Source organism: Necator americanus, chromosome X (assembly GCF_031761385.1).
Source record: "Necator americanus strain Aroian chromosome X, whole genome shotgun sequence".
Classification (NCBI taxonomy): Eukaryota; Metazoa; Nematoda; class Chromadorea; order Rhabditida; family Ancylostomatidae; genus Necator; species Necator americanus.
Genome location: NC_087376.1, coordinates 2,401,275 through 2,416,481, shown reverse-complemented (window position 1 = coordinate 2,416,481; position 15,207 = coordinate 2,401,275). Strand labels below are relative to the sequence as shown.

The 15,207-nt window shown below is 37.5% G+C and overlaps 1 protein-coding gene across 4 annotated transcripts; it reads right to left on the bottom strand.

Moving 5' to 3' along the window:
• Positions 1-262: 262 nt before the first annotated feature.
• Positions 263-11,032, bottom strand: RB195_021288 (uncharacterized protein; the record flags this gene model as incomplete). Of its 4 annotated transcripts, none has more annotated exons than XM_064207941.1 (25): positions 263-448; positions 1,343-1,441; positions 1,502-1,585; positions 1,637-1,783; positions 1,855-1,980; positions 2,252-2,383; positions 2,585-2,668; positions 2,748-2,870; positions 2,931-3,030; positions 3,100-3,251; positions 3,398-3,555; positions 3,822-3,969; positions 4,164-4,260; positions 4,329-4,436; positions 4,512-4,659; positions 4,718-4,790; positions 4,920-5,089; positions 5,916-6,075; positions 6,267-6,398; positions 7,538-7,626; positions 8,727-8,829; positions 9,555-9,634; positions 9,698-9,866; positions 10,726-10,734; positions 10,991-11,032. In XM_064207941.1, the coding sequence occupies 25 exons, from the start codon at positions 11,030-11,032 to the stop codon at positions 263-265; spliced, it is 2,919 nt and encodes a 972-aa protein (XP_064063821.1). The 4 variants fall into 4 exon arrangements, with proteins under 4 accessions (XP_064063821.1, XP_064063822.1, XP_064063823.1 ...); XM_064207943.1 differs by having other exon boundaries at positions 4,512-4,650; XM_064207942.1 differs by having other exon boundaries at positions 5,922-6,075.
• Positions 11,033-15,207: the final 4,175 nt, after the last annotated feature.

The window sequence follows — 15,207 nt, the reverse complement described above, 5'->3', positions numbered from 1 at the left end:
GAAGAGTAGGAGGTGGAAGGTCGCGACGAGAATGGACGAGAATCTCTGGCACGACAACACTTCGTCACAACAACACGTTCACATACATATGTCGTACTCTATATTGATAGTGTTAAGATCAGTAAAGAAAGCTGTGAAGGAATGTCGAAGAACAGATCATTGAATAACTACAAAGAATGTTTCCAAGGGTGTGATGAACGGTTTGCACCGAAACGGCGGAGCAGTGTATGAATGTGGAGCAAAGCGGACACAAAAAGCGAGTTCAGAGGAAGGCGTCGCCCTCTTCGTCGGAGTCGCCAAGCGCTTCAGGCGTGGATTTGCCGTGAGCTGCGTCCAACGACGACGGTACGCCCAACGGACCATACGGGGAGCCTTCGCTGGCCACCGCTCGTACTTGCGACGATGTCGCACCACGGCGACTTTTCTTCGCCTTCTTCAGCATTTGCGCCTAAACAGCCACAGTTAACACATTCGAGCAAAGCGCGTACAATAAGCTCGAATACATTCACAAATACGACGTCACAGGATCCACAGCACCATCTGAGGGAGCGAAATCGTGCTAAAACACTTCGCGGCACCTGCACATGTTTCTGCACTAGTGGATCCGTTTGCTCCGTATCTTCACAGATTCTATTAACCAAGCAACTGTACTGATACGATAGTGGATCAAGTGACGTCATATTGTAATATACAACAAAACTGATTCTCAGATACTCGTTGAATTATTGCCGATCATAACCAGATAGAGCAGCTTAACAATCTAACCAACCTTTTCCATCGATATGAAAAACTTCCTTCGCTTAAACTTTAGTTACAAAAACGTTCACAACTGTAATCGATATTACAAATTTTGTTGTGAATTCGACTGTTGACCTCTTGCAAAGTACGGTTGTTTCCTTTTTGAGATATTATTGAGACAAGAGAATCGAAACGCTAACAAAATCTTCCATGTGTTCGAAAAGACGTGCGTACCCAACTAATGGGATCTCCATTAGACAAGAAGGTTTTTTAATGGAAAATAAAAAGAAACGAGAAATAGAGTATAAAGTCGGTCTAAACCAGTGAAAAGCGCTACTTCATAAATGGGTGAAAAAAAAAAAACAGAAGCGACGAGCAAAACTATGCAACTTTGGTCAAGCACTCAATCAGTTTTAGTTTGTTCGGCACGAATTCTACGAAATCGCTAAGACTTAATCACACAGCGGCTGAATTTTCACTCACAACAAAACAATCAATTCTAAAAAGAAACGACGAGATCAACGATCGATTGGTATGAAATGATTTTCACAAAAATAATAAGAATCAACGCTGCTTCATCCAATGTTGAACATAGATGACCAACCTTCAATGCAGACTTAAGTATAGTAATTGTGCCCGGAGGTTGGATATGCGGTTCACCATCGACTTGTACCGGCCATTCCTCGTGGGTGGTTATGCGAATCTACAAGAAAAGGACGGATATGCGCGAAAAAAAAAGTCCTTAAGAATTCTAATTACTTACACTTCCTCCTTGAGCAATTCTTGTACCTGCAGCTAATTTTGATTGAATAAGACCCAAGCGCGAAACGTCAGAGATGCCGACTACCTAAAAGTTGGGAATATAAGGAATGGAGAGAATGAACAGAAAAAAAGCAACCTCTAGAAGTCCATCGTAATGCGTTGGCTTCTGGAATGGACTCTCTTCCTTTGCTGTACCCCATGGATTTGCACCACTACCCCAACTTAACAAGTTAAGTACAACAATTCCTTCGATGTTCGGCAATTCAATAGGACGACCGTCGACCTACAAGAACAGTTTGAAGTGAAAAACAGAAAAGTTTACTGGTTAATACAGTATCCGTGCTGCTGACATACCTCCACCTCTATACGTTTCCAGAGGTCTTTGCAGGATCGTTCAAAGAACATCTTCCGTAAACCAATCTTTGCATATTGGGTTTTGTTGAACAATCGCGATTGAAACTTCTCAGGATTCGCATCGCGCTGGAATATAATGATTCATAATAGGTAATAGTTGTCTGACCCCTAAATCCTCAGCTATGTTCCCGCTTTTTTTGCTTCTCTTTTCCAGTACCATAACGCAACAAATAAAGAAAAGCTGAATGTCAACGAAAACAAAGAAATCCTCGAAGAGATCATCTCAAATCTTTAAAACAAACAAGAGACATACTAAAGAGTATTGACAATGATTTCGTTTTAAAAGGGGGAATAATTAGTCAAGCTCTGGAAGTGATACGAAGAAGTTTTTTTTAACCTTGTTGTGGAATTTTAAGCACACGTCAGCGTCAATACCAATTCCAAAATAGTTATTCATGATAATCATGCTCGTTTGGTCTTCGGGATTGCTCATGGTCTGGTCCGTTTCTGCTGGATTTGCAGCTGATGCCTGAAACGCAGTTACGTTTATAAAAAACCGTAATTAACCATAGCCTAGTCTCCGGCATCTTTTAAATATAAGTGCGGACCAAGCGCCTTAAACAGAATTTGTTGACAAAGAAATTTGAAGAGGAAAATCAGAGAAAAATGGTGTAGCTTTTTAGAGAGGACTTTTTCAATTAAAAATAAGTTGCTGGACAAAAGTAATCACCTGGTTCGGAGGTTGACTTCGCTCCTCTTCGTGGAAGACAACTGCCCATCTGTCTAGTCGAACCTCATCCGCTTCAATAACGTCCTGGAACACTTGGTTTTATTCTGATTTATAAGAATAAATTATAGCTCCTAGGCGACTGGAATAACAATTATGCACTAACCTTCAGAATATCCAGCGGATTCTCTTCTCCGGTGTAACCGCCACCCCAACGGAGGACCCGCGCCAAATCATTACCGGTTCCCAGTGGCACTATCCCACACGGCGGCGAGAAACAAGCAGCATCCTGAACTTCACAAAATGGTAGAATTAATTAAATAGATATTCTGGGAACGAAATACCATACCTGCTTAGCGATATCCAAACACTGTAGGACCCATCCTATTGTTCCATCGCCTCCACAGGCAAGAATTTTATACTTAGGAATGTTGCGGAATACGTAAAGGCTGGAAAAATGTAATGACTGTTAGTAAAACATGAATAGTTAAAATATATTGCTCAAGAAAGAAACATACCCGACTAAAGGGCCACCCTTAAGAACATCGAAGACTTGGAATGGATTAAGAAGCTTGCGGAAAGACTGGATCAACTCTGTTCCTTGGCATCCTCCACTTTTCACGTTAACCAATACCAATAGCGGTTCAGCATCAGGTGGTAACATATGGGGCTAAAAATCAATACCTTAATCATTGCGTGTTTGGTAGAAGTAAGAAGGTGAATGCATATGAGTGATCTTTTTTTTAGAAATTATGTTCTCAAATATTTACAAGCGTATAATTACATACTAGTACAAAAAAATTAGAATGTACGGACCTGAACATTTGGAAGACACAAAACAATAAGCTTTTTGTCTTCGTAGATAGCATTCTGCAAACGTTGAACGGCTGCTGTCGCTGCCTTCGGCGTATTAAAGGTGATCACAAGAGAACCGTATTCGAAGTAAATTGGGCCAATCGCGGTAAAAGGTTTCTCTGAAAAATATTAAAATGACTATGAATATTACATAGAAGAAATCGAAGAGCTGGAAAAGATCGGGATTACAACGGGAAGCAAATAGCTATGATTTTCTTTTTCGTGGATATATGACTAGTATTAAGATCGGATACAAAGCTGAATCTCTCTCATTCTCATCTCGTATTCTATTCCGAATCAGTGCTAAACTGTATGAGCTTCAAAGTCCATTAATTATTAAAAATTAATAGGAGGTTCAAATAAACCATCACATATTGTAAAGTACCTTTTGCTCCTAACAATTTGAGCAGTATGCGCTCATATTGCCGCTGGGCAAGTGATACAGGAAGATTCCCTACGAAAACGGCGTGATCATGTGGATCTTCCTTCTCTTGGACGTAAAATCGCACAACATGGTAACGTCGCAAAGAATCCTAAAGTTTGTTCAGATTGGTTACCACAACGAATTATGAAAGATTCCAGTAAAAAAATTCTGGTTCATTGAAGTGATGGCGTATCATGTCCTTAGAATAATGAGTTACTTATGGCCGTTAAAGAAACTTTTTCTATTTCCATTCTTTCTTAGGAGTAAAAGATTCCAAAATATCATAAAATACTGAGCAGAAACCTTGCGAAGATTTCGAACCAGCTGTAACATGTTTTCTTGTGGATTGCATGTCCGCTCAGCGACACCACGATCCAGAGATACTTCTATTAGATTATATCTGCAAATGAGTGGATTGGTTAACATAATTAACTAACCAATTAACTAATTACATCTCAAAATATTAACCTATTCCATGTGCTGGGATCTAATCCAAAGTTTTGTAATGCATCGGCAAGGGCATCTTGAACCAATGTGTCACGTGTTACAGTCAACGAACAAAAAGTTACGGGAACCCTGGAATTTGTGAGTTAACAAGTGGTGCAACGTGAATCAAGTCAATCCTTCAATCAAAAGTTGGTTAATACGTACCTTAACCACCCGCCATAGAGTTTGACGACATCTTTGTCAGGATCATCTTTGTACCTAAGGAAAATCTGTGCCCGTCGACCTTCAGGCCGCTTCACATTGCGCAGAGGAACCGGATCCTCGAGCGTTTCCTCATCACCTGCTGAATAATCTGCGAAGACTTTCCAAAGATTTTCTTATGAAAAGTGATAAAAATGCTGGAATCTTACCATCATTGACGACTTGAGTTACGTAGTAGTTGTCCGGGTTGTCAGTGATGTGAAACCTTCGAAGTGCAGCATCCTAAAATTGGCTTCGATTCTCGTTTTGAATATAATGGATAAAGGACATAGAAGTGCATCTCCAGAATTGGTAGGAAGATGTCACGGAAGAAATTGTCCCTACATTTCATTACTTCATGAAGCAACTCACGCGAATCTGTTGCACTGTAGCAGTTTTCGGTACGCTTGCTGTTCGACAGACTTGCGCTCGTAGTGACGAGTTCCCATCGAATACTCGCAAAACTTCGGTGTCTTCACGTTCCTTCACATCTTCACCCGAGGATGATACGTCGTCCGGTTGAATTTTTGAAGGCGAAGACACTGAAATGATAGTTGTCCCTCAAAAAAAGTCTATTCACATGGTGCGCGTAGCTTTAGCTATAAGATCACGCCAAAAATAGCCACTTCTTCACAATTCAGCGACGAATTAAGAATACGATTTGATAGTGTGCTCAACTAAAAATTGTTAATACACAATCACTAAACAAAACTAATGAAACACGGATTAAGGACAAGAAAGATTATCCGTGCTAATTGATAGTAGTGCACGAAACGAAAGAGAAATCGATTGGAGAGCACTATCATGTACGAAGGAGATTTTAGGCTGGCGAAAACCGTCGCATTTCTCATAAGTTCCTGATGCTACGAGTTAAAAATACCGTTAAAAAGTTTGATTTATGTTCTAAGAAATAAGACACCAAATAGAGCTAATAAGGTTGTCAAAAGTCGCATTACAGCGAGCTGGCACTGGCAGTGAAAACTACAAAAGTCGAAATTATACGTAGTGAGAGTAGCATTAGCAAGTTGAAGGAAAAAATCCATCGACATTTAAAAATGAATAAAAGGGAAAACACTTGAAGTGCGCTGAATTTCTATAGCATAAACAACGTCGAAATAATTTCCAAGGAGTTTTTGCAAAAATGCGACGTAGTTCGTTTTGTCAGCCTAATAGGTGTTCCTAAAAACACCTGTAACCAAGTGCAACGGGCAAAAACAACGACACGACAGTGCTCCCAATTCGTTGCTGTGAGTGAGTGCATGAATGCGGCTGTTTTCTGATGGATAGACGAACTGTTCGTCATTTCTTCCCGAAGAAAATCGTCCGCATAATAAAGCAGGAAAGGAAAGGATAGTGCGACAGTCTGACCCTTACGCGACTGTGGTGGATCATTTGCTGTTATCGCTAGCAATTGTTCCATTGGTAATTCCGTCCTAGGTATCGTCAACGATGATGGTGGTAGTAGAATTTTTCGCAAAACACCAAAATCGCATTCCTTCGGCATCTGTCGATAGCAAACAGCGTGTGCCTGAAACAATGTGAATGAGTCGAATCTCAATAAGAGATGGATCCAAAACTGCTTTGCAACGGAAAGGTCGCCGTCAAAAGTTCTTGAGCAATCAGGAATAAGTTTTCAGGAATTCAAATAATTGTTACAAAAACAAAAGCAATAAAAACGCGAAGAATTTCTCTGCTTTAGACCGATAATACTATATTTACCGTCACTCCACACCATTCACATCGCATTCCGGCCAGGCATTCGGCGGACCAGCAACTTTTCTTGCATACCACACATTTGCTGTCCTTTGGCAGATTTCCTTCACGCATATGATGGAACTGTTCATGAGTGGTCTGAAATGTCCAATATGTGAGTTTCTTTTGTGGATTTAGTATTTTTCACTTAATTATATATGTTTCGTTCTGTCGTTTCAGAGATATATTTAGAGACTTGTCGCTTTTACCTCTTTGAGGAAATTGTTATGCATTGAGTGGAGAACTCTTTGCTGGGGGACTCTTACGAACACCGCTTACGTCAGTTTTTAAGGCGTTTTAAGTAGATCACAGAGGACCAAAAATGTCCATATAGTCGGTTGCCAAATTCAGTATCAAGACTTGTAAATTAATTGTATAAAAGTGGTACACAAGAAAGTACGGCAAAAAATTCGTATTTTTGGTGCTTTCCAATGTCTCCAACGTATACGGTTCATGGTATATTATAGTAGGGTCAAAACGACATGATGCTCGGTGCAGTTGCGTAAGCGGCTGCGCTCGAAGCGGGGCGGTGGAGCTGGTGGGAAGGATCGACGTGGGACCATCGCGAACTACAGTGACAGATAGTGCTAGGGAGGATCCTCACTCGATTCTAACCACTCCGATCCACCGCACCACTTCGAGCGCAGCCGCTTACGCAACTGCATCGTGGTTCACGTCGTTTTGAGCCAACTGTACGTGCGTAGGTTTATTAAACAGAAATTCCTAAAACGACTACTGATCACTGCTTCAGACATGTATGGTTACTAAAGTCACTACAAACAAGCATTTCATGTTCTTGAAACCATGTACTCGGATACAAACATCATGTGTAGCTCATCAAAAATCAATATAGTATTTTGTTTTTTCCGTTTTTCTGGATTAAACATGGAGTACAGCTAAGAGTACTCTTCATGAAGTATCCTACTGTTAAAGATTACACATGTGTGTGTGTATGTGTGAGTGCGCATGTGTGCTTGGGGACATTATCGACTTTTCCCTAATGAGCCAGCTCTACGATGTCCACACACACACATACACACACGTCATTTTCGCCTTAATGTGTTTGTTAGGAAAGAGCGCGGAAAGTAGCGTAAATTGAAGTTCTCGAGGAACTAAATGACATGTTGTGAATAAATTGAACTGACATACACACATTTGTCAATAAATGTTTCAATCTCAAATCTCCCTGATTAACTAACATAATAATTTTTCAAAAAATTCAAAAAAAAAAAACTTACGCTGTCCAAATTTGGAACGTAGGTGGCAGCTTCTTTACAATCGGAAACAGCGAGATCGGAACAGTCTACGTGGACGTAGTATTCACATACTAAAAACGCAAAATGTTTATGAACTGGTAAAAACCCACAACGCTAAATTGAACAAAATCACTAAAAATGAGCAGGAAGTCTTTTAACCGGCGCTCGGGAAAGAGAAACTTGATTTCATATGTCAAGAATATTGAACACAAGCAAAAACCGTTTAACAGCAAATAGAAGGTTCAAAAAAAAAATCCAAAACATCGTTATTTCCAGTGTACTTATAAAAAATTTAATTGATTGTCTGACGATCCAACTTTTGATGTTCAAAGCAGTCTTTGAACTTACACTCAGCTAACTAGGACAAATTGTCCGACAAAAATCACGAAAAGAAATATTAACATGGCTTTTTGGATCTATGGTGGCTACACAAGTAAGAAAATATAGGAACCTTAGTGAATAAAATGGTCGGGTATCAAAAATGAAAGAGGGTCGTGCCATTAAATGAATGCCCTAAATAACTCAATGATATGTGACTTTAGAGAACTTCTATCAAGTCAGATGTGGAAATTTTTTTTCGATATAATTGTGCTTGCCAGATTGCATTGCAGGAGTAACTTTAATAGACAAAACACAGGATGGTAAGGAATGAATGAAGAGAAACAAAACTAAACATTGAGCAAAGAAAATGAACGGAAGAAAACGAACACAACATCAGCGGTACAACTGTAATCAAATCTCATGTCACCGCAGTTTTAAAAAAGTGTCCAACTCTGTTTTCTCTTCAAAAGACCAAAATACAAACAAAATACAAAAATAGAGGAAAAACATATAGAGGTTCCTTAAAAACTGTTTGCTCAATGAATAGGGGTTCCCTTATCCTTGCCCAATGTAAAGGTTGAGACATTATTTAGCAAATATTATCACCAAGCACATCCCCACATTAAATGTAGCCTTAGTTAAAAAGTGATATAACAGATTTCATAGATGTATAGACTGGTACTCTCAAAGCCTCATGTGCATATCACATGTGTATCCCGGGTCCAAAATTATAAACCTGATTTTGGAATAAGAAACATTATTACTGCGTTTCTCATAATTCTACATGACAATTTCAAAAAGTAAGACGTCCACTCAAAAATTAGTAGAAGAGAATAAAATTTCAGTTCACCTTCACATTCCAGTGATAACGCTTCGTCCGTTCGCTTACGGCACACGCAACAGAATTTTCGCTTGATCAAACCTGGCTGCGACCATGTATGAGCAACAGGGTTCTGTAATTGCACAAGGTAAGAAGAAGACTTTTAAAAATAAATATGTAAGTTTCATATCCAAGATTTATTTCAAGTGTACGGATGTTTTCTTCACTTATTAAACCTGTGATCATAAAAATCGGATTTGACTCATGTTTTTTCAAAGATTGGTTTCACAATTTCGAAGTGGTTTAGTTTCCTCTCGTTGAGCACTTTCGTTTTCTTGCCTTAATCCGTATAGGTAATCAGTTCGGATATGGTCTTTTTCACTTAGCAAGTCCTAAGAGCGAGAAGAACCATTTCATTCCGTGCAAGAAAAATGGAGAAAAGCTATTCGTTGGCGAAAATACCACGCCGATATGGATTAATTCCCCTGCAAATCCTTATATCTTTGATCTTTTGACATCCTGGCTAACTACTGCCATATATATCTTGGACCATCTTTCAGAGAAAAAAAAAGAACTCGAGCGATCCCCGAAGTACTAGCTACATTATCTTCACGAATCCAAAGATAGGATATCCGGGAATTTTACAAAGTCCGAAAGAAGGGATAAAAATTGTTTGCGGTGTTTCTAGATTACCAAAGCAAAATAATTTCAAAAAATCACACATGAGAAGAGGCAAACATGACAATATAGTCAACTAGCCACTTTTCTACGTCCCAACAGAAAAGTTGCAGATAGCAGATTGGTCCAGCCGCTAGACTTTACCGTATGTACTACCTGCCACCTCCAAAAAATTCTCACCTTGATCAGTTGCAATGCCACTCCGCTACAGTAAGATACGACGGTTTTTAAACATTTCTCGTGACACACAAAGTTGCACACTGAAATATACGACGATTAACAATGTGCTGGGCGCAAAATAATTGTCTCAAATCATTTCTTACCCTCGCAGGCGTATCCTTGCGTGAGCATACCCCATATTTTATCACAACAATGATGACAGTACGTGGGCTTGCCGAATGTTTTCTTCGAGAAGTAATGGCCGTGATCGCGACCTATACCCAATAGGTTCGCGTCGACGTTGTGGCCCTCCGCCGTCATCGAACCGTCTCTCTGAATTGGTTTTTGGAAGAGCAGTATTATCGTCTATCGACCCGGTATTCAGGATTCATCGAGTAATTAACCTATATCCCTGTGAGAAGAGGATGTTCTAGTCCAAACGAATGCCACTGATTTCCAAAAAGTTTTGTATTTTGGGAGAAATGTAATTTGGAACACCAGGGGAACTTACTCGCAACGGTGATCGTCTCAGATTAAGTATTACCTAGCAGGGGATGGTACAGATTGGGCAAATTTCACATGATCAGGCAAACGCGATGTCGGAATTATTCACCGTTTAAAAGCAAAAGAAAACTGGAAAACCAAAAATGTCGTGGGTGGAGTTGTATCACACATTGTTGAATCTGACAATGTTTTAATATAAACTTTGAGAGACGCGAAAAATATTTGCACGCATATGTCAAGCGGAAGAAATGAATACGATGAAATATAATTAAGACGAATTTCGGAAAATATGCATTCCAGTTACGAAAATCACAGCACCAGTGGAATTAATATGAAGCTAAACATTCCTGGACATAAGAAAAAAAGCAAATGATTGATGATGTACAAATTCAGGGTAAAATGAAGTTAGGGAGTTGGGAAGGGGGGAGGGTGGGCACTCAGTGGCGCCCTTATTTCTCGAAATAATCAAATTAGTTGAGGCCCTAAGGCCTAAGCACTAGACTTAGGGGATCCATGACATGTAAACTTAAGTTACTAAGAGAAAAAAAAAAACTAAGTTAGAGCTTCGGGAAATAAGGGCGCCACTGAGTTCCCCCCTTCCTCCTCAACTACACTTTACCCCAAATTCATGTAGTATACTTACTGTATTTTACTTAAAATTGTTGTAATAAGTAATAACAACGGATACCTGTCTCCCCTAAAGCGGAAGATATTCTCAAGCTGTCATCACCGGCTTATTTCCATCTGAAAATAAACAATTCAAAAGTAAAAATCCAAAGCACTTCGAGTTTAAACGAGAGCTAGCACAATATTATGGACGAAAGATGAGAGGTAATACTCATGAATGACACTGAAGCTAATCTCGAAAGAGTTTGAAAACTAAATCAAACAAGAAGAAAAAAACGTGCTTCAAAAGGAACGGAAAGGAAGTTCACTTGGATCAGTCTCTAAACCATTGTTGTACAGCAGAACTCTGCTCCAATAATTACTTCCATTGTATTGCATATTGTACAGCAATATCCAATATCTATTGCATTTGTTGTATTCCTCTCCATACAAACTTAGAGCAAGGGTCCCCTAGTTCATTTACAACTGCAATAACACTAAACCTGTGGTCCATAAATTATGCAGTTCGTTGGAAAGAAAGTATAAACTGGATTTTTCTTCTAATTTCTTCTCTTGGTGCCTCTCAACAATCCTCCTGTGAGAGATACAACACTTTCACAGTTTCTTGAAAAAGGGAAGAATTCAAAGCAAAAGAACGAGAACGCAAGCAAAGAAAATCATGAGGATGGAAAAATCGATAAGTTTCGCTGTAGGCATAGAAATTAGAGGGAAAATGAGGGAAGAAAATAGCTGATAAAGGAGCAGCTAGTACAGCATGAAACTTGATTTCTACAATTCCAACGAGAACTGTAGACCACAGTAAGTAGCGAGTTTTACAACTCTTCTATAACACATTCAACAAACAAACAATGAAATTGAATAACAAATAACATTAAGATTTAACATGTTACAGATGCTATAGAACTCAAAAGAGGAAAGTTGATAGTAAAAATCCATGGTAGGTTACTTGACTACATCAACAACTTCAGGAAGTAGCCGTTTTAGTAACTGCTCTGTTGCTGACGTAAATGTTGTCGTTTATGTTGATATTTGCGTGCCACTGCAATGACGTCGAAGACAGCACGGAACAAAGTTGGACCAGCCGAGTTCCAGAATTAGATCATATTCAAGCAATGTCACAAATATGCTTACTCGACTGCGGCGATCGGGATGGAAAGCCGGAAAAGTAGTTGGAACTTCGCCAGTTACGATAGAACTATTGAAAAGTTCATCAAAAACTATACATGAAAAGACATTCCGGAGTTAGGAAAATCAAATCAATTACAACAACAATTGAAATATACAAATAACGAAAACAAACCGAATTTTATTTCAGATGAAACGCGAGCGCTGTGAGCTTTAAATTGTAGATCATACTCTTTGTGTTCGTTTATTCAATAATTCCTTAGAGAGTTTGAAAAAGGAAGTATTTCATGTAGAGTTGGATATGCTACACGAGGCATATTTAGTGGGAATATAAGGCCTCGGATTACGACTCCTGAGAATTCAATAAATTTGAAACAAGATTAAAGCAAATGGGAATCTTGCGACAAAATGCACATTTTCTTTCAAAGTGCGATGTTACTAATGCATTTAGTTTATTAATTTTATTATTGTTAGTGTTTTACTTTATTGGTCAAATTCGTGAATTATTGGAAGAACCGAGTAAGAGATCTCAACCGGGTTGAGAACGTTTTATACAGAAAACAACAGAATCAAGAAGGAAATAAAAGAATGAAAAGATTTCCTGAAGAGTTAATCTGGATATTATTAGGAAATAAATGCCTCTACTTGCATGTCTTCGTGTATGACTCAGAAAATATTCAGTGACATTTAAATTGACAACAAAGCACATACAATTAAGAGTATGTACCACTAAAAAAAAAACGAAATTGTTGATTTTGTTCGCACTCCTAATGTCAAAAAAAAAGAAGAAACAGCAATGAACACCATGGATTTAAGTAATTTGCCCTGTAACAGATTTATTGCCGTTAGTAAAATTACATGTTAAACGGATTAATGAAAATTGTCCAAGTTCAATGCAACATTAGCTGCGGAAGAAGGTTAGTCAAAGAATGCGCATGGTTTTGATCTACTGTAATCAATGACGTGGACAACTAACGCGGTACTGGCCAGATGCGCAAACAGTTTCGTGTATCTGACAGTCAAGGATGTCAATCCGATGATGAGAGAGGTGAACTAAGTGAAACATTCCAGATAATCCTAAAATCTAGTCAGGACATTTTTAAATTTTCTCACATTTGCATGTGGTTACATGTAACCATTAGGTAACTTCTATTTGAGATCATTAATCTTCTAGATTATTCCAACCTTTTAGATCCTTCCACGCTGTGGAGTTCCGAGACAAGAAACGGATCTTTCTAACATGTCACTTTTTCCTTATTTGTCTAAGGATAGAAACGAAAACTATACGCTTCCATTCCAGTTTAAATTTTAGTTTCTAATTATTCCTATGAATGCTAAGTGTCTGGAACAAATTCATGGACAAAGCTGTTGGCCTTCCTCTTCAGTTTCTCTATGCAACATTGGAGAGGTGATGATGATGACGATAGATGTAGATATCATTTCTCCTTTACACCTTCATACAATCCATGTTTACTTGGGGATGAGCTCAAAAATAAGCTGTAAAGTTTTAGAACAAGATGAACTATTTCCTCAAAATTCCTGTTCCTGCAGAGGTGTCTATTTGTAAATTTGTATAGAAGTGAACTTATAATAATATTAATATAATGTTAAAAATATAGTAATATAATTATATATTAATATAATATCCCTATAATAAAGAGAGCAACGAAACTCGAAAAAATATTTTTTTGTGGTTTTCTATGCTCATGCTTAATCGCAGCATTCGAACATTCGAAAAAAACGTGATAAATAACGTTTGTTACACGTAAAAATGACGTTCACGACGAGTTCAACATTCCTTTGATGGAGTTTGAACGAAAATTCCGAAAAATATCAAAGAAAAGAAAATCCTGAGCACTAGCAGATGTTGCGAATGGAAAGGACGAACAACAAAATAGCTAATGATTTTGCTTTTTTACAATAAAAAGTTGAAAAGTTGAACAGAATTCTGAATTGAAGTGAAGGGGGGGGGGACGCATCCCAAGCGTATTGATTAACGCCAGAAACTTTATCCTTTATCCTTTACAGTTAAGAGATAAATAAACAACACTTAACTTGTCCTCTATACATTTTATTCCTTCGTTGACGTGGATATCAGCTACACGATATTTACTACAATACAGAAAATACAGAAAAAACGATATTTACTACAATACGATACAAAATATTTATTATTTTTTATAATAAATGAAGGAAATAAAAGAGTGTTGCGCTGAAGATCAAACACAACATTAAATACACTAGTACTTAAGTATGTAGTTTCTTTTGTTTTTTTTTCTCATAAATTTAAAATCTGTTTATTAAAACTGCACACTGATAGAAATTACGGCTAATACTCTATCGCTAGTAATATTAATTGTTAAACTAATATTTCTACATAGAAAAAATGGAGCTGGGATTGATTAAAATGATTCGCCTTGACAGATCAATAGATCAGCATTGATTCTCCAGTAGATCACTTAAAATATCTGGTTCATGCCAATTTGTGGTTTCTGTACGCTGCTGCTGCTGCTTGAACCTTACTATGGCATTCTACTTGCTTTCGTTTCTCAAAAAAGATTATTATTATTATTATTATTATTATTATTGTTATTATTATTATTATTATTATTATTATTATTATTATTATTATTATTATTATTATTATTATCATTACTATTACCATTGTTATTACTGCTATTGTTAGATAAATGCTCTCTTAAAGAGAACTTAATATGTCACATATTGGTTTTTTTTCAGTGCTCATAAGCAAAATAGAAAAAAAAATTAACTAAAAGGCTAAATTTGATCGAGGAAAAAGAAAAAAGTAAGAAGCTATTCTCTTATGATCCATAACACTTTTCTGTAGACACGTGTCGGACAAAGAGACAAAGAGATATTTTCTTCACTTGAAAGCGATTATTATTCATTCAGATATAATTGTTTGAACAATTTTTGCTTAAATATGAGAGGGCGATAATAAGGAGGAGATTTCTTTATAATTGTTATCTTTTTAGTCCAACTATTAAAAACTTTCATTTAAAATAGATTTCATTTAATTAAATTGATATGATATGCTTTTTCATTTTGTCGCTTCTGCAGCAATTTTGTCCCTGATCTCTTTGTGTGCCCCAGTGAACGGCAACTGCAATGATTCTATTAGAACTTGTATACGATCATATCTTTTTATTACAATTGTTTACTTTTATAAATAAACAAGTCTCTTTCTCTATGGATTGTATATTACGTCACGTATTGTGTGAAACTTATATCACACGGAATTATTTTGTTAAAGAAATCAATTAACAGGGTATTTTCGAGACTTTTAAATTTATTTTGAGACTAGTAAAACGTTCGTGTTTCGTTTACTTCCAAATTGAAAGGTTATCGGAACTAGGCACCACCTAGCAACGGTGTAAGTTTAACATTATTAAATAGT